The sequence below is a fragment of the Somniosus microcephalus genome, chromosome 13, assembly GCF_052327205.1.
Source record: "Somniosus microcephalus isolate GS21.2 chromosome 13, FLI_Smic_1.0, whole genome shotgun sequence".
In the NCBI taxonomy this organism is placed as follows: Eukaryota; Metazoa; Chordata; class Chondrichthyes; order Squaliformes; family Somniosidae; genus Somniosus; species Somniosus microcephalus.
In genome coordinates, this window is record NC_140999.1 from 143,381,527 (window position 1) to 143,407,735 (window position 26,209).

The following is a 26,209-nucleotide window of genomic DNA, read 5'->3' on the forward strand; positions in this document are numbered from 1 at the left end:
CGGCTTTCTTGGAATTCACTGGAGCTCAGTCAAATGTGGTCGTTGGACTTTGAGTAAATTGGGCAGCATAGTCTGACTTGTCTACACCATCAAAACTGATTGATTGGTACATACTAGTCACATTTGGATAAGGTGATCCTTTCCAAGGTTTACCAGTATTGTATATCCCAAAATAACACTTTCCGTGACTGCTTTTAATTAATTTGCATTTGTGGTTACAGTACAGTAGTTGGAAAACAAAAGCATTGTAAGTTCCATGTGGTTATTTTCCTTTTCTCACTATCTAGGCTCCCTTCGGAGGCTTTAGACTGGAATTCCCCCACCTGCCCCCTGAGGAATTGTGAGGATGTACTAGTCTCCCTACTCACTTACCTGAAACATTGATGCACCAAAGCACATATGTACCATACTGTCAACCAAAGAAAATGCCTAATTTAATACTGTAATATTGCAGAATATAAAACATAAATGGCAAGTTAAGTTTATGCTGAGAGAAAACTGGAGCTAAACTTCAGTCAGTTAATTAAAAAAACAGATTTCCAATAAATTTGCATGTTTGCTCAGTTATAAAACCAATTAACTTCTGTTTTCTTTTTCTCCCACAGTGAAACGATTTCAGGAATGGGTGTGTGTTATTTTAAACATTGCTCTAATGAACTGCAACTTATATCATCTGGTCATAAATTTCAGCTGGGACCACATCCATCTGGTCCTTATTGGAATTAGTAAGTAAAAGTTTAGTATGTAGAAGTTTAATAAGTAAACGTTTAACATGCTTTGCAATGAAATTATGCAAAATGAAAATGCATCCTATTTGACCCTAAGCTGAGCTGCTGACCCAATATACTCTCCATCACAAAGACCGCCTACTACCATCTCCATAACATCACCCACCTCCGCCCCTGGCAGCCATGATAAATTAGAGATATCAGTAGGATTTGCATTTACATTGACACTAAGCAGCCACTCTTGAGCATAGTATTAAATTAAAACTCATTACTATTGTAATTGACACTTGGAGTTAATTGTCTGGCATAAGTTACTGCCTTGAATCCATACAAAAGCCAGCAACTTAAGCATCTATATATTTATCTTACGAGATGTGTATGCAGCTTGTGCTTCATTTACATTATAGTACTGCCTCCAGAGGTAGAACTGCATCATAAGTGAACTGATGTAAGTGCCTGAGGAATTAGTTTCACTCTGGTGACAGCGAAGGTAAAAAGCTGTCAGTGTCAGCAATTGCTGGCAGATGTGCTATTTCATCCTAGTCATGGATGGGTTAACATTGCTGGCGTGTGTTTAGATGTTATGAGTCACGATTCCACCATCTTTGGCTCATGCCTGTTTTAGGGTGCAAATTTTTTTAAATTAAATGGGCAATTGATGCTAAGCTACAGGAGATGGACAAGGAGAGGTGACTGAACTTCAGGTTGAAAAGGTAGATTTTAAAAGGACAGTAGTGAAGTCAATCAATCTCGAGTAACAAACAATGCATGAAAAGAAATTATACAAATAAAAGCGACAACACAAAATGGTGTCAGCTGTGGCTCAGTGCTAGCAATCTTGTCTCTGAGACAGAGGTTGTAAGTTCAAGTCCCACTCTAGAAACGTGAGCACAAAAATCTAAGCTGACATTTCAGTGCAGCACTTTGTTCCTTGTCCCCAGGCCATGAGGGGATTTAAACGCAAGGATGAGAATTTTAAATTTCAGGCATTGATGGACTGGGAGGTAATGTAATTCAGTGAGGACAGGGGTGTTGGGTGAATGGACTTGGTGCAGGAAATGATATGGGCAGCAGAGTTGGCTAAAGTAGGTTGGGAAACTAGATTAAAAGATATGACAGTAGAAAAGCAATGGCAAACATTTAAAGAAATAATTCATAATTCATAATTCGCAACAAATGTACATTCCCTTAAGTAATAAAAACACCATGGAAAAAATGGTCCAACCGTGGCTAATGAGAAATTAAAGATAGTATTAGATTCGAGGAAGAGGCTTATAATTTTGCCAAAAAGAGTAGTAAGCCTGAGGATTGAGGGGATTTTAGAATTCAGCAAAGGAAGACCAAGAAATTGATAAAGGGAAAATAGAATATGAGTAAACTAGTGAGAGACATAAAACAGACTGTAAAAGCTTCTACAGGTATGTAAAAAGGAAAAGATTAGCAAAAGTAAATGTGGATCCCTTAACAGGCTGAGACAGGAGAAATTATAATGGGGAATAAGGAAATGGCAGAGAAATTAAACAAATACTTTGTGCCTGTCTTCATGGAAATAGTGGAGAACCAAGGGTCTAGCAAGAATGAGAAACTGAAATAAATTAGTATTGGTGGAAAAAAAGTACTGGAGAAATTAATGGGACTGAAAGCTGATAAATCCCTTGAACCTGATGGCCTACATCCTAGGGTTTTAAAAGAGGTAGTGGATGTATTGGTTGTCATTGTCCAAAATCCCATAGATTCTAGAACGGTTCCTGCTGATTGGAAGGTAGCAAATGTAACCCCACTATTTAAGAAAGGAGGGAGAGAGAAAACGGGGAACTACAGACCAGTTAGCCTGACATCACTAGTAGGGAAAATGCTAGAATCTATTATTAAGGACATAGTAACAGGGCACTTAGAAAATAATAATAGGATTGGGCAGAGTCAACACGGATTTATGAAAGGGAAATCATGTTTGACGAATCTGTTAGAGGTTGTAACAAGCCGAATAGATAAGGGGGAACCAGTGGATGTGGTGCATTTGGATTTTCAGAAGGCATTTGATAAGTTGCCACACGAGGTTATTACATAAAAATTAGGGCTCACGGGATTGGGGTTAATATACTAGCATGGATTGAGGATTGGTTAACGGACAAAAACAGAGAGTAGGAATAAATGGGTCATTTTTGGGTTGAAAGGCTATAACTAGTGGGGTACTGCAAGGATCAGGGCTTGGGCCTCAGCTATTCACAATCTATATCAATGATTTGGATGAGAGGACCAAATGTAATATATCCAAATTTGCTGATTAGGCAAAGCTAGGTGGGAATGTAATTTGAGAGGAGGATACAAAGAGGCTTCAAGGGGATATAGACAGGTTAAGTAAGTGGGCATGGCAAATGGAATATAATGTGGAGAAATGTGAAGTTATCCACTTTGGTAGGAAAAATAGAAAAGCGTCGTATTTTTTTAAATGGTGAGAGATTGGGAAATGTTGGTGTTCAGAGGGACCTAGGTGTCCTTGTACACGAATCACTGAAAGTTAACATGCAGGTACAGCAAGCAATTAGGAAAGCAAATGGTGTGTTGGCCTTCATTACAAGAGGATTTGAGTATAAGAGTAAAGACATCTTACTGCAATTATATAGGGCCCTGGAGACCAGACCTGGAGTATTGTGTACAGTTCTGGTCTCCTTACCTAATATACTTGCCTTAGAGGGAGTGCAACGAAGGTTCGCCAGACTGATTCCTGGGATTGGGGGGGATTTGTCCTATGAGGAGAGATTGAGTAAACTCGGCCTATATTCTCGAGTTTAGAAGAATGAGAGGTGATCTCATTGAAACATACAAAATTCTTACAGGGCTTGACAGGGTAGATGCAAGGAGGATGTTTCCCCTGGCTGGGGAGTCTAGAACACGGGGTCACAGTCTCAGAATAAGGGCCTGGCCATTTAGGACTGAGATGAGGAGAAATTTCTTCACTCAGAGGGTGGTGAATCTTTGGAATTCTCTACCCCAGAGGGCTGTGGAGGCTCAGTCATTGAGTATATTCAAGACAGAGATTGATAGGTTTTTTGGATGTTAAGGGAATCGAGGGATGTGGGGATAGTGCAGGAAAGTGGAGTTGAGGCAGAAGATCAGCCATGATCTTATTGAAAGGTGGAGCAGACTCGAAGGGCCATTTGGCCCTCTCCTCCTGTTTCTTATGTTCGGGTCAGCTGAAGTTTATGGGGGGTGCAGGGTGGGAGGTCAGTCAACAGGGCATTAGAATAATCCGATCTGGCAGTGACAAAGGCATGGATGAGTGTTTCAGCAGCAGATGGCCTGAGGTAGACTAGAGGGGGACAATGCCATGTAGGTGGAAGTACGCAATCTTTGTGATGGCGAGCGTTTGGGTTTGGAAGTTCATCTTGGAGTCAAATAGGACACCAAGGTTGGTGTGAACAATCTAGTTTAGCCTGAGACAATAGCCGAGGAGGGGGATGGAATCGTTGGCAAGGGTACAGAATATTTGGCAGGTGGCGAAAATGATGACTGGTCTTCCCAATGTTTAACGGGAAGAAATTGCGGCTCATAGTACTGCTGTTGTAAAACATCATCCTCCTCCGGCCCACCATGAGCAATGTCATAAGAGACCTAGAATATAGAAGTGATAATTGTTACAATTTGGACTGCCCTAGAATTTTTTTTCTCATCGCCAACACAAACGCGAGCTCCCCTAGTAAAACTTGTACCTGTAGTGAATGGAAGTGTGTGCATGAAGTAATCTGGGAAAGTGTGCTCTGGCTGAAAATAGACTTTTTTTATTGTTACTGGATTATATATAGGAGATCCACTATAAATCCATGTCACTTCACAAGATGATCAATATAGATTATTCCAGATCCTTGCATAATGGACTAAACTACTACATTGATTTATTCAAAGCAGGCAATACCCATGAGTCATTGAAGCTGATACAATTCAAAACTGCTGTATTATATTTGGATTACAAAACTTAAATGTAAATTCCCTGTTCCAAAACAATAAATGGGAAGTTATATTTCACAATTGAATAAAAGTTTTCTGATATAGTTATGCCTGATGAGGTAACTCTGATGCCAAGAGTGATCACTTCCCCCTAACCAATCATTAGTAATGCTTGTTAAATAATCCACCTCATCAGAGGTGACTCATGCCCCTTGACGTAACATCTGCACGTAAATGCATATTTCACTCAGACGTAGGTACTATATAGATCAGGACATGTATAGATTAGGAGAGACATGGCCCGGTTGTCAACCGAGGATAAGGAAGAGACAATGAGTGTCCAAAGTTAAAGTTCCCAGAGGGATATCTGTGTGGTGAGTGTGTGTTTCTGATTGGATAACCGAATTCAGTGACCTCCTGATGCTTTGCCTTGTCCTCCACAACTGTATCTGAACTTGAATATTGGTCGGTGCTCAGGCTTGTCTACAAGTAAATTTCATCCCATCCCAGGAACTTAGGGGGAGAAATTCATTAAAGCCCCATTTGGGGCGTTAAAACTTTGAAAGCTGAAAAATTAGCGGCAGGCGCTAATGATAGGCTCCCGTGAAATTCAGTTGTAGCGCTCCAAGAGGGAAGTGGAGCGCTAAATCAAGCGGTAACCACTTCTGTTAGGGCGCTAAAGTCGGAGAGCGGGGCGATACTGGCAGAGCGCGAGACAATTTGCAGCGCATTCCAGACGGCACTCTTCAATCACAGAGGCTGCTTCCCTCGCTTAAAGAGAAGGGACAATACTGCACCAGAAGCTATTTGTCAGCTCTGCAGTCTTGCAAGGCGACTGCCAATACAGCTCCAAACACTCATGAGGTGGAGGGCTTGGACATCCTGCAACAATGAAAGAGTGAAAACTTTGCGCAGGCACCAGACTGGTGCAAATAATAACGGTTCAGCGATCTGAAAAGCATTCCCTTTAATTACTGCTCCTGAAGTGGCCATCCGACTTCAGAACGCCTCCTCTTGCTGGCGTTGTCAGCGCAAGGCAATAATGCAGGGGGCGAAAATCAATTTCACATCCGGGGCGCTGCGCACTTGATAACATCACAATCTACGGGGCACTAGAGACCAAGGTGGTAAGTGGTAACGCCAGCGCAAAACTGCCAGGGAAGTTCACGGGCGTCGCTGAATTCACCACGTCCGGTCGGTAATCCCTTAGTGCCCCGTTACCACCCCCCACAGGTGCTAACGGGAGGCGCAAAGTAGCCACATTTCTAGCCCATAGTCTTTAACTTTCGACTCTTGTATTGTCTCTTCCCTAACCTCCAATTTACAATCAGAACATTTCTCTCCTAATCTTTACCATGCTTACGTAACCTGAACTCGCTCTGAGAGACTGAAGATAGATAAGTCTCCAGGACCTACTGTTTCCACCCCAGGATATTAAAAGTAGTAGGTGAAGAAGTCGATGCTTTAGTAATGATCTTCCAAAACTCTCGACTCAGGAATTGTCCAATTAGATTGGAAAAGTTGCTAATGTCACTCCATTATTTAAGACGGGTGGGAGAGATGAACCAGGAAATCGTAGACCTATTCGTTTAATGTCTGTTATTAGGGACTGAGTGACTGAGCACTTGGACATATATGAACTGATCAAAGAGAGGTAGCATGGATTTGTAAAGGGTAGGTCTTTCTAACTAAACTAATTGAATTCTTTGATGAGGTCACCTAATGTGGTAGATAAGGGAGTGTCTGTGGATATGGACTTAAAGAAGGCATTCGATAAGGTTCCACACAAGAGACTGATGGGAAAAATGGAAGCGCATGGACAGAAAGTTGTCAGATTTATTCTGGATGTGCCGCAGTTTCGACCAGTTAAACATTGGTAGGACTAATACCTTTGGACCCCCACCACTTGCCACCAATTTCATCCCCCTGCTTAGTCACTAGATTGTTCGCAACCTCCATGTTCCATTTGACCCCGAGCTGAGCTTCTGACTCTCTAACATCCATCATAAAGACCGTCATCTTCTATCTCTCTAACATTGCCTGTCTCTTCTATTCTCGCGTTTAAATCCCTTCATGGCCTTGCTATCCTTCTATCTAACCTTCTCCAGCTGTGCAACATTCTCGAGGACTCTGCATTCTTCTAACTCTAGCCTTTTTGCACATCCCCCACACCCTTCGCCCCACCCTTGCCGAACGTGCCTTTAGCCATCTGGGCCCTAAGATCTGGAATTCTCTCCCTAAATCTCTTAAATGAGGAGAGGGAGGTAGAGAAATTAAGACCCTCCTTAAAACATGCCTCTTTAACCAAGCTTTTAGTCTCACTTCCTAGTATCTCCTTTGGCTCAGCATCTATTTTTGTTAAGCACTTTGATATATTTTTCTATGTTAAAGGTGCAATATAAATGCAAGTTGTTAAATGAAATGGAAATTGATCGTTGTTGTAAATAAATTGAATTGATAGCTAAATTAATACACTGCTATGGGGGAGATTGTATTTAAAGGACTTAGAGTCATAGTCATAGTCATAAAGGCACAGAAGGAGGCCATTTGGCCCATCGAGTCCGTGCCAGCTCTCTGCAGAGCAATCCAGTCAGTCCCATTCCCCCGCTCTATCCCCGTAGCCCTGCAAGTTTATTTCCCTCAAGTGCCTATCCAGTCTCCCCTTGAAAACATTGAGTGTCTCCACTTCCACCACGTCCGTCGGCAGCGAGTTCCAGGTCCTCGCCACTCGTTATGTAAAAAAGTTTTTCCTCCCATCCCCCCTGTATCTTTTGCCCAAAGCCTTAAATCTGTGTCCCCTAGTCCTTGTGCCATCAACTAGTGGGAGCAGCCTTTCCCCGTCTAGCCTATCCAAACCCGTCATAATCTTGTACACCTCTATCAGATCACCCCTCAACCTCCTTTGCTCTAATGAAAACAAATCCAGCTTCTCCAACCTGTCCTTGTAGCTAAGATTCCCCATCACCAGAACCATTCTGGTAAATCTCCTCTGTACCCTCTCAAAGGCCTTCACATCCTTCCTAAAGTGTGGTGACCAGAACTGGACACGATACTCCAGTTGTGGCCTAACCAACGTTTTATAAAGGTTCAGCATAACTTCACTACTTTTGTATTCTATACCTCTATTTATGAAGCCCAAGATCCCATATGCTTTGCTGACCACTCTCTCAATATATCCTGCCACCTTCAGGGATCTATGCACATTAACTCCCAGGTCCCTCTGTCCCTGCACACTCTTTAAAACTTGTTCTAAACATTTGTTGTTTGCTGGATGTTTGTGTGTGTGTATATCTTGTATAATCTTGCCTATCATGTACATATCTTGTATTTTTTAATACCCAAGTCATAAAGATGATATTTGTTCTAATTGTGTGGTTTTTAAAAATCTAGTTGCAGGGATGGTTACTGCTGACTTTGCTTCAGGATTTGTCCACTGGGGAGCAGACACGTGGGGTTCTGTTGATCTGCCTGTACTTGGCAAGGTACGCAATAGAACTGCATTTCTCCGGCTTTTCCTCATACTGATGCAAATTCCAGAATATGTCATAATGTTGAATTTGTTATTGAGACCTGAACACCATATGTTGTAATGCCTTACTTAGCTTGGTGTTTGTAGTTTGTGAAATTACACAATGCTTTTCTTCTTCACCCATTACATTTTGAGGGGGGTGGGGGCGCAAAGACTTCAAAATTATCTTTTCAAATAGCATGTAAATGTATGTGTGGGTATGTTTACATTGCATGCTTTTGTATGTGCAGCATTAATGGGCTTGCCTTTATTTTTGAGTGGGAAAGTGCATATGTTCCTGTGAAAATAAGTAATGGTTTTATTTTTAATCACTAAAAGTAAGACTGTTTTTCAGGGGGGAAGCGATTGGCTTATTTTGCTGTGCTGTTCTCCATATAGTCTACCCTCAAAGCCACAGCATGTCTGTACAAACCTCATTATTGACTAACTGTATACCAGTATGTTCTTTCAGGAGCTAGCTTCATTCAACTATTGGTAGTGCCATGGTAGACCCATCACCCACTGTTTCTCATCTATGGTTCACTTTTAAGGACCCTGTTTGACTGGTTACACTTCTCATCCCAACGCCTCCACATATTGCCAGCCAGGGGGATGTGTGGCAAGCAGAGGGGGGAAGCAGTAGATGGCAGCTGAACAGATGGTGTCAATCTTAGTGACAAAGCCCATGAGCTCCTCATGCCTGGATCAGTTTCCATATGTGTGATGGTGGTAAACAGAATGCCTAATTCAAACCCTTATCCATGTTTTCCTTGCCTCCAGACTAGACTTCTTCAATGCCCTTTATGTGAGCCTCCCAAACTTCTTTTAAAAGTCTATTTGCCCAAAACGCCACCATCTGCAGCGTGTCCTCACTTGTCACCTGTATCGTCCCTGATCTTGACTGTCTCCCTTTTCCCCCAACACACCAAATGTTTGTCTTCATTAACAACTTGCTGCACGGCTCACCCTGCCCTACCTCTGCAATCTTCTCCAATCCTACATTCCAGCCCATATCCAACAGTCCTCTAAATCTGAGCTCCTGTTCATCCGACCATTCCACTCCCTGCCCCCCTCACCTTACACCTCGCCTCACCAACAGGTGTTTCTCAATTACTGGCAAAGCTTTCCGCTGTTTGGGACTCTCTACCTAAATCTGTCTGCCTTGTTACTTCCCCCTCCAAAATCACCAATTGTTAGTTTTACTTCTACCTTCTGTTAAGTGCATTTTATTTCTATCTTCTGTGAAGTACATTGGGGTCTTTTATTATGTTAAATCTACTATGTAAGTTGTGTCTTGTTAATATGACCTTAGTGGGTATATTGTCTGCATGCCCCACCAAAAAACAGGTGCCTTGCACTGGTGTGGTCATTAGTAGCTGGCTACGCTGCTCAGTTGCAATGTTCTCTTCCTGGCATTGCTGGAAGGGTGGTAGTTTGCAGCAGGAAACCTCCACCAGTTATTTCTGGTAGTTGCTGGAAATAACTTGCAGCCTACATTTTTGGCCCATTTTAAGAGTCCTTAGTGCCTTCCACTTGTCTGAAAAGCAGCTGGTAAAACACATGTACCACACACACCTTTCTCTTCTCTCTCCCACCCTCCCAAAGTCGTCTTTGTAATTAATTGGAAATGATTATCATTCTGGATGATCCCCAAATCTAGCTGAGAAAAAGGAGCTTACTCCGTAGTGATGTTGACAAAATTGAAAGGCTCAACCTGTGAGTGCTCGTGCAAAATTGTCTTAAATTTTATTGACGTCCACGATCTTGATGTACATTTATCGATTTTTGAAAAGTTTGGCTCTGCTAACTATTCAATTCACAAGTGAATTGTCAGTTTAATCCTTTGTGAAGTTGGCAATAGTAACTAATAAATACAAACCATGCCTTCTGCAACTATTCAAGATTGTAATACTGCACCACTTGGGTGCAAACCAGGAGGACTAAGTTCAAAGTAAAGGATAATTCTTATCTGCATTTTTAGTGAGTGAATTGCAAACGTCTGTCGAGTTGTGCAATTGAGTAAGTCCATAGTCACTGATTTTTTTAAGCAATTCTTCTCTGTAGGTTAGAAGGTGATAAAGGGAGAGGGAAGGAGGAAGTGATGTGGTTAGGCTGGGAGTCTGGTCCAATTTAGGTACCCTCTGACTAGGACTAATTATCTCGCACAGTATTGCAATCAATGTTATCTGTCGATTTAATGAACAATGGAAAATGAAAAATATCGGCCCCACTGATCATTAGGTGAAGAATAATAAACATAATGTGATGTGATATGTAATCTGCCAAAACAAGCCTGCAGTAGGGGAGAGGAAGCACCAAAGATTGTGGCTGCACCTTTGTTCCTTTTACGATATCCCGGATTTTGCAGGAAGCAGTGAAGGAACACCGCTTGCTGTTCACTACGCTGACAGCTGCCCGCGGTTTTCACAGGCCTTTGAGCTTCGACTTGCTGGCCTCTGGTGTCTGATCCAGCCTGGCGCCCTCTACAGGGGATCTGTGGAGCCTGTGAGCAGGATAAGTAACAGCGAGCCTCTTCAACCAATCAGCTTGAAGAATCTTCACTGGCGACATGCAGAGTCTAAACCAGGAATTATAAATGAGATTTAAATCATGTACAGAAAGCAAAATAAAGATTGGGAAAGAAAGATGGGATTAAGAGATAAAAGACAGACAGAAAAAGTTTTTATTTTTTTATTTGTTTAAATCTCCAACACTAATTACATTCTGAAAGCATGAGACTCTAAATTTTCAGGACCAGAGAGATTGTTTGGCAGTAATTACGACTGATCGCCATTAAAAATTCATCAACCCTAACTTTTTCCAGCATGTTTAGTGGTTAACTAGTGGGCAAGTACTGCAGCTTCATGCCCATCATGTGTTTTAATGCTGAATCTGTCGGCGAGGTACCGGTGTAGTGCAGCTTGTAGAAGAGCATGGCAAATCAGACAGCAACTGCGTTCAGCTGCAGATACTGGAAGTTGCTATCTGATTTACTCCATAATAACGGTGAGTGCTGATAGCCTCACCATTACTCCTATCGCAAAATCCAGGCATATATGTATTTGTATCCGCCACTACCCTTTAATTGAGTTCCCATACTGAGACTGAGCACTGTTAAAATGGGAATGTTATCTTCTAATGTTCACACGCTGCTGGCACAGTGCTTTTTCTGTAATAATGTTTCTCTGTGTTCCAGGCTTTCATTAGACCATTCAGAGAACATCATATTGATCCCACTGCTATAACGAGGCATGACTTGATAGAAACAAATGGCGATAACTGTATGCTTACTGTGATTCCCCTGGCTAACATGGCATACAAGTTTTTTACTCTATCCCCAGGTATGTTGATCTGATGCACTGATTTTATTACAAGTACAGTGTTGTGCAATTAATGAGGACGAATTCATTCCTTTAAAGCCTCCCCAGCTGGCTCAGTAAATTTATCCAGCGAGCAGATGAGCCATACACACCAGCAAGGTCCCCAGTTTCTGGCCCAGGATTATGCTGAGCTAACCGATCTCAGCAGGGGTGTTAGAATTGGCCAGAGTTACACTTTGAATTGCTATCCGGGAGCCCTTTCTGAAGTGCTCGGTGAGGACAGGATTAAGTTTGGCTGTCATACCCTCTGCTATCCAATACCCTGTTAATATTTGCTGTTAAATCTCATGTGAATAATGAGTATGGTACTCGAGACTAATTGGCATCAGTGGAACTGTACCACTGTAAGCATTCAATGCCGCTAGGAGAGGAAGGCAGGGGAGGAAATTGGCAAGGAAAAAGATGTTTAAAATCAATTGTTGTGATTCCTGTTCAGTATTCGATCACGTGGTAACCTACATTTAGATGCCAAGACATCCTGAGGGTGTGATGTGCAGGTTATTTTTAATTGTGCCATAATTGCTCTGTATAGTACAATGTTGTACTTCAATAAGAACTGTGCTGATAGATGGGTGCTGTGTATGTGCAGTAATGTCGGTACACTTTGTCCGTGTCCCTCTTTAAATGCTGTAAGCTGTGGAATGTGTAAAACTTGAAAGATTCCAAGCAAACTGCAAATCAGCACCTCTCTTACTAATTATTGAATAAATTGATCACAATTCATTATATTGTTTGCAAGTTCCATTTCCTCCTCATTCTCTGTGTAAAGAAATTATTTCTTTGATCTGTCAATGGCTATCTTGTATTTATGCCTCCTTATGGACTCGCCCACAAGTGGAAACAGTTTCTCCACATCTACCCTATCAAACCTCTTCCTATGTTTAACGACCTCTATCAGGTTTCCTCTTAGTCTTCTCTTTTCAAAAGAAAAGAGCCCCAGCCTGCTCAATCTTTCCTGATAGTTGCAACCTCTCAATTCTGGTAACAGCCTTGTAAATTATTACTGCACACAGTACTCCAAGTGTGCTTTAACCAAGGATCTATATAAATTTAACATTGCCTCCCTGCTTTTGCATTCTATTCTTCGAGAAATGAACCCGTACTTCACTACTTTTTGTCATTTATTTATCTGTATTCCTAAATCTTTCTGCTCCATTTAGTTTTTTTTTACCTTGCAGGGAATAATTATGAACTGCCCCACACGTCGATATATTGAATTTTATTTGCCCACTCTGCAAGCTTGTTTGTCGAATTGCATTTTGGTGGAGTCCTCCAAATTATTAGCTATACCCCCCAATTTAGTGGTATCTGCAAATTTTGACACCATACCTCCAATTTCTGAGTCCAGATCATTTATTAATAAACATAGGTCAGGACACCAGGAGAACTCTCCTTTTTTTCCCAAATTGTGCTGTGGGAACTTTTACATCCAACTGACAGGGGAGGTGGGTCTTAATTTAACGTCTCATCTGAAAGATGGCACTGCCTCAGCCTAGATTATGTGGTCAAATTTCCAGAGTGGGCTTGAACCCACCGACTTTGACTCATAGGTGAGAGTGCTACCACTGAGCCAAGGCTGACAATCTTTTCTTCCATGAGCAATGCCACAGGAGATCTTGTACAGCACACGGTTACTGAAGTAGTGCTTCTGTATATTTATTCAATTAACTTTGTAAAGTGGACCATCAAATCTGTAGCAGAAAAAAACCTCAAACATTACATTTTGCTCATTGGCACAAATAAGCAACATAACTACGCTGGTTGACTAATCGTGTAGACCATTAAAGATCGCACAGAAAAGCACCAACTTGAAAGGCTCCAATTTTAATCACATTGACCAATTTATTTTTTCAGTGGTTCCAGCTGCCATCTTGAATTTTTGACCCATCTGAATACATTGCTGCATAAATAGCACATATAATTAAAAAATATATCATTTACATAAAATGTATTAAACATGTCCACAGAACTATTCATTTAATAATTTAATATTGGAATTACTGCAAGAAGTTTCCCTTGGAGAGGTTTACCCTCTTTCTGTGGCTTGTGTTCTGCTTTAGACCCAAGTGGAAAATTTCACTTGAGCCTTGAGTGCTGGGTATTTTCAGCTGTTGTGGATGAGCTCTGCACATGTGAGATGTAACATGAGAGTTTGTTTTTCACCCTGCTCTTGTGGAATTATAATGACAATCTGTGTTACATGACAACCAGGTTTAAAAAAAAAAAAATTGTAAATAATGGCGAGACACAATGGCAAGGAGATGGGATTCCAAAAAAATCACTTTTTTCCCCAGCTTTTTATACAACTTAATTTTCATTTAACAGCTTAATAGGGTTGTTGCTGAGGGCCACAGATGTTTGCACTAGCGGGGAATATTTATACACCCATTGATGCTAAAGTCTCGGACATTCCAGCTGGAGTCGGCCCAGGACATAACATTCAAAATCATGATCGCTGGAGACTCAACAGTGGGGGGAAACATTTTGGTGCAGTGCTGCACCAACAACTGCTTTTTGCAAGATCTATAGATCTACCACGAGTAAGGCAGAGGGAAAAATATCTCTTTAATAATTATGTAAATAGTTGAGGAAAAAGATTTTGGGAGAGGAGGGAAGAATGAACAAATTAAGTACTTGCAGCTGTGTTTTTTAAACAGCATACCTCTAACTCACTCACTAAGTAATATCACAGGGGTGTGTGTATACATGTGAACAAACAAATTGGGGTTGAATTGGCAGTCAGGTTAGCATACTTTAACTCCTGGGAGCAACATTTGAATGCAGCCCATACTTTTCGACTGAAAAGTCTTTGTGTGCTTGTCTGTATGTATCTTCAATGTCATGTTTTTCAATTTCAATTTTATTTGTCACATAACCAAATACAACAAGTGAAATCCAGTCAGTGAAATGCTTTTTTCTTAACGAGCCGAGCGCACCAAGCAGCAAAGGACACTTAGCTGCCTGGTACGCACGGAGCCCGCAAGGACGGCAGCCATCTTCATCGGCGCCATCACAATCGGGTCCGCTCTCGCCTCGCTCCGCCTTTCTCGCACTCCTGCCCGACAATCTTTTCTGAGGCTTTTCTGAAGAAATTCGCGTTAACATTATCGAGGTGATGTAATGCACTTGTACCTTTCCTTCCCCACCAAATGTGAGGGGGTGATCAAAGCTATTTTTGAAAATGTGATTTTTAGGTAGGAATCTATCCTGCTTACAAACAAAATAGGCCATTAAGCTGGCAGACCTTTCTGGTTTCAAGGGTAATGTCACAGAGTGACTGTGCAACCGATGTGAGGAAGAACTGATGTACGCTTGAACATAGCGTTTTTCATGAACTTGTCACCTATGTTGAGTGAATGGCCTGGATTTTGCGGTCAGCTTCTTGGAAAAATGAAATAACTTGTTTATAGAAATCTGGCAAAGGTTCCACCTGTAAAGCAAGGTTCCATTTACTTCTAACCTTTATCTAGGTTCTCTCTTCTTAGAAAAGCAATTTCATTTTTCCAAAAAGTCCCCAGGGAACATTATGAAGTGATCAAATGTCACGGTTTAGTTGCTAATGAAATCGATGTGTTTCCTCTTCCAACATCAAGCGCTCTCGGGATAGGTCATTTTTTTCCCCAGACAGATAAAATTGGAGGAAAGAAGCGAGGAAAGTCACCACCCCCCCTTTTTTTTTATAAAATAAAAGTGTTGCAGGTTCGTGTATTATTGACCAGCTAAGAGAATGGCTGATACCTGTTAGATCTCTGCTTGTGCTACTGTTGCAGCTACCACTGGTAGGTATCAGTTTTAAATACCCCCATGGGGCGAAGTGCCTGATCATCACACAGTGCAGTTTGTTTGACAGTATGGCCAAGATTTGGAATGTGTGTGGGTGTTTCTGAGCATGAAACTGCATCCTACATTTTCTTCTAAAACATAATTTTAGGGACTTACTCTACTACCTCTCCTTTTCAAAGGATTATAAAGAGCTACTGTCACATCAGCACTCTAATGCCAAGATTCTTGATGAGTGGGAGGCCAGTAGGCAGTGGCCCATACATGCCCTAGAATCCATATGCAGAACTCTGCCTGCTCCCACTCCACTGCATTGAGAGCATCCATTATACAGGAAACTTTGGTTTATCCGGAGGTTAACTGTCCGGAATGCTCGAGCCACCGGCAAGATTCAGGAGTCGGTTCAGAAAGTTTTTTTTCTTTTCGTTGCTTTTTTTTCACTAGTCAGGCTCTGCAAGGTCTAGCTAAAGCTGTTGCTTGGCTACAGAGACGCTTGCAAGCTATGGCCGACTGTTTAGAAGCTGCAACAGGGCTTGTTGCTAGATACGGAGCTCAAAAGCTTCCGTATGTTTTAACATTAGCGCTGGTTTGTCCGGCAGTTTTGATGGGACGGCAACAGCTCGGTCCCGTCGGTGCCGGATATCACAAAGTTTCCTGTATTTGCAGGTCCCTTCTAATGCCTGAAATGCAATCAGTCCTATATCGGTTGGAAATTGTGACTGGAATGTTTGGGACATAATTAATCGACTTTAGATATCATCCCATTTAATTAAATGTTTGTTCAATTTAATTATAATGGAGGTCATTTTTGAACATTCTCTTGTACTTGCCTTATTTTGCACAGAGCAAATATTACTGAAGAGCACCACCTGCAGGGTTTTTGGAGTTTCAAGGTTAAGTCAATCTACGTTTTGCTGTGCATTAATGCAATATTGGGATAACTTTTTGGATGATTCATGAGAAATTTACTTTTAGAAGTGCAGACTTAGCAAAATTTAGAAAGCTGGTTATTAAATGCCTGTAAAGAGTGATTTACTAAGGTATGTCTACTAGACATTCTCTACAGCTGCCTAAATGCTTTAAGTTAGCATTCCTCCATAAGTTACATTTCAGTCACATTCATGATATTCTGAGATGAATGGTGAAAAGCTCCACCCTTGGCATAATCTGCTTGGAGCAACAAGTTTTTGTGTTGTGTTTATAGCGAGGAGGGCCCACTGATGTTTCTGCCCCAGCTCAACGCCAGTGAAAACCTCTGCAGATAACCAAAGTCATACTGTATCCATAAACTGGAATCGAACTCATTAGGATGAAAAGAATTCTAATCCCTAGGTTATTACAAACAGCTCATGGTTGACTTCAGTTGAACGTCACTTGGGTCCTGTTGGGAAAGCGAGATATAAATTTTCAACTGTAGTTTTCCTATTGGTAAACAGTTTTGAAAACATATATTGGTGACATGAAACATATTTGTTTTTAGGCATCAGCTTTGTATTTGAATCTAAACTTTTTTTTTAAGTTTTAGCTTGACCATTTATATGGAACTGGACTATATTTCTTGTAGTGGCTAGATTGTAATAACAACCTGGAAAGTAGTTTTGGAAGAGAATTCCAGAGGGCACTGGCAACGTGGCTGAAAGAATGTCAGTGGTGGAATGGTAGGCTTGCAGAACAAGTTATAAACTTGTTTCATAGGAGTGGAGAGTGTAGACTGAAACATGGGTGGAGCAAGGCTGTGAAGGAATTTGTAGATGAGGATAAGGATCTTGATCTGGGGCGCAGGTCGGTAGTGTAGTTTGGTAAAGACTGCTGTGAGGGACAGTGTGCAGGGGAAGAGCTGAGCTGTCGGTTCCTGGATAAATTGAAGATTTTGAAGAGGGGAGTTGAGGAAGTCAGTAAGTGAAGCATTGCAGTAATCTATCCTTGATGATGAAGCACTCTAGCACTGAAGGGTGTGAGGTGCGGACTTAAGCCGGCAATGTTCAAAAAGCTGGGGTGGGGGGGGGGGGGGGGGGGGAAGTAGCTTTAGTGATGAAATTCAGCTTAGGGTCTAACAGAATGCCAAGCTTGGGTTCAGCCTGAGTGAAGAACCAGGTACTTTCATGGAATAGGAGCCCACGGTACATAGGTGCTGGGAGAGCCAATGGTGGCTTTAGACTTCTGTGTTGAGCTGTAGAAAGTCACAGCTCTCAGGACTTGATGTCAGATAGTACCCTTAACAGTCCTTGAATGAAGGGTGGTGACTGGTAGAATAAGGTGGCCATTGATGATGGCAGCATAGAGGTGAGGAATAAAAAGGGATGTGTGGCATGATGAAAGTTACTGCAAGTATTGAAGATCTCGTGACTACCTTGGTACAGGTAGGAGTGGAACTGAGCAAGCGGTGAAATTGGGCTGTACCACAGGAGAGGTGGTGGAGTAGAATGGAGTGGTCAACATTTTTGAAGGCAGAAAAAAGAAAAAACTTGCACCCGTATATTGTCTTATCATGTCCCTCAGAAGAATACACCCTACACGACAAGGAACGTTAATTTTTTCCACATCTACAACCTGAAGCTGTTGAGTTAGCCTGCTTACTTACTGCCACATTGTGGAGTAGTTTTGTGCTGTGGATGGATATGCACTGGAAATCTGGTTGATGGAAACTAACTAGCCTTAAATACTTTTGTCGCAGACTTGAACTCAGCTGGTGGAGTTCAGATTTTGCACTGATGGCATTAACTCTACCTCATTTTACACCCTCACTGCAACTATTCTAAATGCTGACTATACTGCACTGGCATGTACTTGATCAAGAAGTTGAATTTTGCGACCAAGATGTGGATGTTTAGATTCAAATTTTGTGTCCTTTATATCTAAGACCATATAATTCTGAAGATTCACTAGATATAAATACAGATCTTACACCACACAATAGTTATGAAATGGTTACAAATCTCGAGGGTGAGCAGATTAATGTCAGTTTAATAGGATTTGCAGTCATCTTTAAACCAGTTGTGTAATGTAAACGGTACTTAGGAAAATTATTGTCTTCATGATATTGAATAACGGTGTGGAGTGCATATATGCACTTTCAAAACATTGTTTGGTAGCCAGTGTCTTTCTGCTCATATGCTTCTAATTGAGATATATTTCCTTCAACAGAGGCCATGAATGGTGTATATCCTTGGGAGTGCTATGTCTTTTCTCTTGGATTATTTGTGACTCTGACCAACCAGATTCACAAATGGTCTCATACGTATTTTGGACTTCCTTCATGGGTCTGCTTTTTACAGGACTGGCACATCATTCTGCCCCGGAAACATCATCGTATTCACCATGTATCTCCACATGAAACCTACTTCTGTATTACCACAGGTCAGCAATTGGAATCAGGCAGCTATATATATATATAGAATTTAAAACTTGAATTTGTTGTTTAAATTTCCTAATTGATTTGTGCATTTGTAGCTATTCAACCAAAATTCTAACCAGCTTTCTGTATTGATGCTGTAGTCTAACAATCTGGCTTTTGGAGTGGAGGAAGCTGGGCTAATTGTTCATAGGAACAATAATGTTAGACTTCCCTCCAATCCAATTTTTTCAAGTTCCATTACAGATGTGGCTGACACTGCAATGTCAAAGCTCTTTTTAATTCCCTCCCACGGAAAAGTAGGCCAAGAGTTCATTTCATTGACTGCCCATGTGTTGGGTTCCCAATCTCAACCAAGTGAGGTGCTTAGTGGAGTCTTGATGATTGCTTGGAGGAGAGCATTTCTATGAGTCAGGTTCCCTTGTGACTGACTCCACAGTGGTGTTGCTTGAAGCCTGGGAACAGGTTATCTGACTGATCTCTAAGCCTGCATATGGTGTGGAGTGTCCGAGGTGTAGGGAAAATGTGGGTTATTGTGCAAAATACATCAGTAGCTCTTGTTGTTTTTCATTAAACAGCCAGGTGTGAAATGAATGCAGTATGAACCTAAGTTTATACATGTCCAGACTCCACTATAGCTAAATGTAATATTTGAAAGAAAAATTAATCTTTGTTCTAATTAATGATGCCAGTTGGTAACTGCATAAAGTATTATGCCTGTCCTTTTTAATATTTTGAGCGTACAATAATGTTTATGTTTTAATCTTTTAAGGTTGGCTAAACTATCCCCTGGAGAAAATAAGATTCTGGAAAACTCTAGAGGACATTATCCAAGGATTAACTGGAAATAAACCCAGAGCAGATGATTTCAAGTGGGCTCAGAAAACAAAGTAACCTTTTGCCAATATTTTGACTTTTTAAACTACTTTTTGCCAACTAATTGCACCAGCCAAATCTATAACTGCAGTCTGAAGAAGATGCACCCTGGAAGCACATACTACTCCAAAAATAAGGACACTCATAAAACTGAAGATGTTTGAAGGAACTTGAATGTATTTGAATAGTGATCCTTTGGTGTAGCCATTTCTGGTTTTCAAATTAACGTTCAGAGTGTAATATGAACACACACAATGTGTGTTGCACTTGAATTTAGGTTAACGAGGTCAATCGAAATATGTTCTAGGGACACAATCTTATAGCTGTGGAAATACTGGAATTTCAAGAGGGTAAATCTTAGGGATGGAAATGCTACAAAATGACAGTGTCCATATGGTGCTTGCTTATTTGTGTACTATAATACTGACAAGGCCTTAAAAAAAACTTTTGTTTGCCAGAGATATTTAAAGTATTATTTTGAATGTGTATCTATAAAATTCAAAACTGCTGCATACTAGTTATTGTTGAATTTAAAGTCATACTTTACAAGTGCTTGCGTATAGTGATAAACAATTTGGCCTGAGATCTCAATGATTTTTTTTATTATAGCTGCTTAAAATACAAGAATTTAACTCTTACATTGAGGAGTAACACAATATTAATGATTTTAATGTCGCCATTCAGCTGTCCAGTATTTTACAATAAGGAACTATTATGGAAGCTTTAACAAGGTTAGCAAACCAAAAAGCACTCCAGAGTTCCAAGGCTTTAAGACCTAGGAATATACAGCACTTTCCACATCATCAGCAATTTAAATTTATTACTGATTTTCAGTACCAGTTGGCGAGATGGCTTGATGCACTTATGGCTTCAAATATAATTGCCAAATAACACATTGAACCATTCCTAATACCTGTAAATATTTGTGAATCCAGGCTCTAGAATGAAGGAATATTTACATTTTACTGGTCAGTCAGTAAAAATTACCTGTATAGTTTGATATCCCTCCTTTAAATACTAGTGTAACTACTGTAAATAAAGCCAAGGCCAACTATACTGGCAACTCGGAGCCTGCCTCGTTAGAAATGTTACCATGATTTGAATGAATAAAGGATGTCCACTCTTAGGACTAGCACATTTGTATAATAGTTATTGGATTTACTCACTAACCACAGTGAAGGAATTCTTGTTTTTAGAAACTCTCCAATAAGTTCCCAGCTCTCTTTATGAAAAAATACAGTTTATTGTATTGAATTATGTGTTCATTCGCATGCAGATTTTGCCTGCCGCTCCAGACCTGAGCCCATTATTTCTATCTTTTTTTTCTTCTCTTCTCTCCTGTCCCCTTCCCTTGTAGTCATCTTTTATTTCTCGCTTCTTGCTTACTTTGCCTTCCTACTCTCCAGTCACAATCCAGGCTTGAATATGCCTTCGATAGGTCCACAGTTACCTTTCTGTGCCTCTTGGCATTCTCCGTCAGGGCCATTGAGGCACCCATCGCAGCCTCCTATAAGCAGCAACCCAAACTGCCCCATCTTCCTCTGTCGCCAGCCTTCCTGCCCAGTGCACTTATTGGGGCTAACCTTACCGACTTCCTTCCCACTCACCTCATCCACTACCATCACTTTGGATTCTGCCAGTGGACCAACAATCACACCTCCACAATGTCTGTTCACTCACGACTGAGGCCCTGGCCATCTATGACCTTATTGTACACTATTGCACTGACATCCTAGCTTTTACTGAAACCTGGCTCATTGTTGGCAAAACCTTGCCCCTTGCTGAAGCCACCACTCCTGGTTATACTTTCTACCACCTGCCCCACCTGGCATGCCACAGTGGCGGTGTGTCTCTTATCAAATCTCACTTTGGTCTATTCTTCTACTCCTCTGGTACTTTCTCCTGCTTCAAGCTACTCTTTGTTCCACTTCTCCTTTAAAATCTTTGTTGGCTACTGCATTTCCCCAGCCCCACCCTGAGTTTCTCACCAAAACATCCTCCTTCAGCCGCTGCATAAAACAACTCTTCATCCTCAATGAATGCGATCTTCATCTCGGCTCTCCTCTCTTGCACTCACTGACCTCCTGTCCTCCCCACATCTCCCTCCATGTAAACTCTCCTACCCATATTCACGGCCACCCCCTGGACCTTGCCTTCTCGCCTGGCCCCTCTACATTCATTGTCTTGATCACAGAACCATCCAGCTCTGACCATTTACTTGTATCGTTCACCACCCTCATCCCTTACCCCCTTCCAATCCCACTTTCTATTTGTCACCATCCCTGGAAAAAAAAACTATGCCAAATCACTTGCAACTGCACTTTCTAAATTCAAACCACCTAGCCTTTGGTCCTCCATTCATCACTCTGTTCAACCACTCCCTCACATCAAACTTTCATGCCCTTGTCCCCAGCAAAAACTTTGGCCTTTCCCATCCTGGTCAATTCCACTGCTATGGCCCTCATCTTTGCTCCCTCAATCCAAGGGACATAGACTTGAGCATGTCTAGTGTACCACTGTTATAGCCATCAATTACCAGATCTCACTGGACCACATCAAGTGCCAATGGGCTTCACTTTCCTCACTACTCAGGATCATCCTGGAGAGCAAAGATAACCCTGGCTTCTTTTCTCAACTACCAACTGTCTCTGTAAACCACTCTCCCCTTCACCTCCAAGTGCGAGGAGCTGGTGGATTCTTAGTCACTAAATTGAGACCATCTGTTCAGCTGCTTTCCTACCCGCTCCCCCCAACCTTCTCCTTGCCTACCAAGTAAACCTACCCTCTTTCCCCCTGCCTTAGCAGTGAACCTGCACCTTTGACGCCTTTCTTTCCTATCTCCCTCATGCTCTCTTTGAGCTCGCCTTGCCCATGAGATCTACTTCTAACTCTCTTGACCCCAATCCCACTAAACTGCTGGCCACCTAACTTCCCTTCCTGATCTGTATGCGAGCTGACATTGTAAATGGTTCCCTCTCCTCAGGGACTGTCTCCCTTTCAAAACTGACATCATCCTCTCATGGGGGGGAAAAAAACACTCGACGACATTCCTTGGAAACTATGCTCCCTTCAACCTGCTTTCCTCTCGTAATTGAATGTGCAGTTGCCTGCCTCCCAAATCCATCCTATCTTTCCTGCAACGCCATGTTTGAATCTCTCCAGTCTGGTTTCTACCCTGCCACATCAGTGAAACAGCCCTAACCAAAGTCACAGATGACATTCTCTGTAACTGACCATCATGCATTATCACTCCTTGTCCTTTCTACAGCCTTTGAAGCCATCATCTTTGGCCCCTGCCACAAATGCTCTACCCTCGCCACCGACTCGATCCCTCTCCCTGGCTATTGTCCCAAGCTGAATTAGACTGCTAGCAATCTTGGTGTCCTATACAAGCTGAGCCTCCAACCCCATATACTCTCCATCACAAAGACCCCTACTTTCACCTCTGCCTCAGCTCATCTGCTGCTGAAACCCTGACTCATGCCTTTGTCACCACCAGACTACTATTCCACGCTTTCCTGGCCAGACTTCCATCCTTTAAACTTCAGCTCACCCAAAACTCTCCTGCCCACATTTTATCCCACATCAGATCCTACTCTTCTATCGGCCCTATATTGGCCGGTTCCCCCAACTCTTCCAATTTAAAATTCTCATCCTCTTATTTAAATTCCTTCATAGTTTCACCAATCTCTCTGACCTTCTCCAGCCCCACAACCCTTCTCCAGAACTCTTTGTTCCTCTGACTCTGGCCTTTTGTGCTTTTGCCCCACCATTGACGGCTATGCCTTCAGCTATCTAGACCTCATGCTCTGGAATTCCCTTCCTAAACTCATCCGCCCCTCTACCTCGCTCTCCTCCTTTAAGACCTTACAACCCACCGCTTTGACCAAGCATTTGGTGAGCCCTCCTAATATCTCCTCCTTTGGCTTGACTCTGACGGGCCTTGGTCCGTTTTTCTATGTAAATGGCACTATACAAATGTAAATTGTTGAAACCTCTTACTAGGTTTCTGGTGAGCAAACTTTTCATTGTAATTTTTATTTTCAACAATGAAAAAGTGCCCAGTGATGATGGGTTAGCTATGAAAGGGATCCAAAACTTATACATTGTGTATTGGTTTATCACTACTTTTGTAAGATTATGTTTAACTGCTTTCATTTTGGCAAAGCAACTGTTTTATTTTTGTTTATGCAGGGCTTACATTTAATGCTGTCAGTTGATTTTGTTTTTGCTAGCTTATCATCTTCCCAAGCTTTAGCATATCTTTCCACGCTAAGCCTTACTGTCTTGTATCACTCTATTCTGATAATTTCTTCCCCCCTACCAAAAAAAAAAAAAAAAAAAATATTTCCGGTCAAAAAAAAATTGCTTTTGTGTTTTTTAAATTCCTTTTTCTAGTGAGCACAATAGTTACCAGCAATACATTTAAATAAAACTAATTAAATGTGACTCCTGTATATGGTTTGCAAGTTGGTGAGATTATTTTGTTACACAGTATATAAATCAACATTAAAGTTAATGAACAAGATATGTTTGAAGAAGTAACTGACTTTTTTTGCACATATTACAAAGTGTGAAATTTAAGTTATGTGTCATTGAACGTGTAACATTTGATCTGAAATGCTTTTTCCTCGGTATCTGATTTTTTTTTAAACTAGCTGTTCAAAAACACATGAGCTAGTGAAATGTTCATACCACTATTAGGCGAATCAACATTACTGTGCATGGTCTGTGGTTTATTATTTTTGAAAGGGAAGAAGAATTTACACTCAAACTATACAGCTGAATGCCTTTTTTTTAATGCTTATTTCAAAGATTAGAGCTGTAACAAAGCTTTGGTCCCTGCAAGCCATGTTCAGTGAAAAAGCTTTGTTGTTCATCTGTCCAGTTTTAAGCTTCATTACTGGGACCATTCCTGTTTTCCTAACCCTGATCATGCTTACTTTAATTCAGTACCAATGTCAAAGTTTATTGGATATGTCCAGAGCTTTTGATATTTTTCTTCCACCCCCAAAAAGGTTTTGTTACAACTGTATTTTTTAGGCTGTGAAGACCTGATCCTGATGATCTGATGCATTCTGCTCATGATTAACTTCAGAGTATAAGTGCGATACAGTGAGCACTTGAACTAAGGTATGGAAAACATGTATTGTAGTTTTATAACTTGCTGAAGTAAACTTAATTGGAAAAAATAAAAATCCTGTGATCAAATGCAAATGATGTGTGTCCAGTGATTTTACTTGGAGGAGGAGGAGGAGGAGGGGTGTGTCGCTGTCCTTCCATTTATTAAAAAACTTGATTTATTAGGGATTGCATTCCACTCTACCTACTTCAATATAAGTTAGAGGTACTCTGCAGTTGTGCATCTGGATATAATATATCACAAAAGTATTTAAATAGCCAATGCTAATTTGGGTCAGAATGTTTCCAACAAAAATCTAATGTTTGAATCGCCAATAGCTTCAGCACTTTTGTACTGCAGATGTATTTGTGTTGTGGTCTCCACCTCTACTGCTTTGTACATCAGCAAAAGCCTTTGTCGGTGTGATATAATTGCACTTATTCAATTCTCAAGTTTGATTATAACAATCCATCAATTGTAGGTCGGATGTTCTAGAAAACTTCCCAGAGATGTGTAAAGGAGTTGGCTCAGTCAGTTGATCTTACTTTAGTATTAAGACATGAATTCATAAGAATCTACATGCATGGGGGTTGGGTATGGTTGCATTGATGGTTAGTGAGAAGATTGATAGAGGAGCAAGACAGTGTGGGATGGATGTAGATGTTGGGGTTTTGGATGAACTCCTATTTGCAAGTTTTTGGTGGAATATGAACAATATGTCTTCAGTTTTGATTATGTTGAGCTGAAAAAAAATTCTTGTGCATCCTGGTCATGACGGTGGGTAAACAGTTGGACAACACAGTGGTGGCTGAAGAGTCAAGGGTGATGGCAGAGAGGTAATGCTGGGTGTCATCAGGATACTGGATACATGTGAAAGCTGAGCCAATGTTTACAAATTATGTTGCTGAGAGAAGCTGTCTAGGAGGGAAAAGGGGCTTAAAGTGGAGCCTCCACCATTAGCACACCATGGCTGTAGTGTGTATTATTGATAGGATGCACAGCAGCAACTCGCCAAGACTTCGAGTACCTCCCAAACCCGTGAGCTCCACCATCTAGAAGGATGAGGGCAGCAGGTGCATGGGAACATCATCACCTCCAAGTTACATACCATCTCGACTTGGACATATATCGCTGTTTCTTCATCATCACATGGTAGAAATGCTGGAACTCCCTACCTAACAGCACTGTGGGAGTACCTTCACCACATGGACTGCAGTGGTTTAAGAAGACAGCTTACCACTACCTCTTCAAGGGCAACTAGGGATGAGCAATAAATGCTGGCATTGCCACTGATGCCCATATCCCGAATGAATTTTAAAAAAAACTTACCCTCTATTTTCTATATTCTGTTTGATTTTCTTTTGTTACTAGAATTGTCACAGACCTCTGTTTAAGTCACATTTAAATTTGAACTTCTTTACTCATCCAAGACTGCAACCCCATGACATTTTATGGCAACACATCTAGTTTGCACCCTAAGCATCTCTTGTTTGAACCATTAGAATATAAGAAATAGGA

At 41.3% G+C, this 26,209-nt stretch overlaps 1 protein-coding gene across 1 annotated transcript; it reads left to right on the forward strand.

Annotated features, from left to right (window-relative positions):
* Nucleotides 1-585: 585 nt before the first annotated feature.
* Nucleotides 586-24,786, forward strand: LOC147108627 (plasmanylethanolamine desaturase 1-like). Its single transcript, XM_086005323.1, has 5 exons — nt 586-725; nt 8,064-8,155; nt 11,378-11,522; nt 18,486-18,698; nt 19,466-24,786. Exons 1-5 carry the CDS (start codon nt 653-655, stop codon nt 19,585-19,587), a joined length of 645 nt encoding a protein of 214 aa, XP_085861449.1. The 5' UTR covers nt 586-652; the 3' UTR covers nt 19,588-24,786.
* The last annotated feature ends 1,423 nt before the right edge of the window (nt 24,787-26,209 follow it).

What these genes read in the sequence shown, in the direction of transcription:
- LOC147108627 (XM_086005323.1), top strand. Translation starts at nt 653, where the DNA reads ATGAACTGCAACTTATATCATCTGGTCATAAATTTCAGCTGGGACCAC. An exon ending in TCTGGTCCTTATTGGAATTA is followed by an intron (nt 726 to 8,063) that starts GTAAGTAAAAGT and finishes TTAAAAATCTAG; the next exon opens with TTGCAGGGATGGTTACTGCT. An exon ending in GTTTTTTACTCTATCCCCAG is followed by an intron (nt 11,523 to 18,485) that starts GTATGTTGATCT and finishes TTCCTTCAACAG; the next exon opens with AGGCCATGAATGGTGTATAT.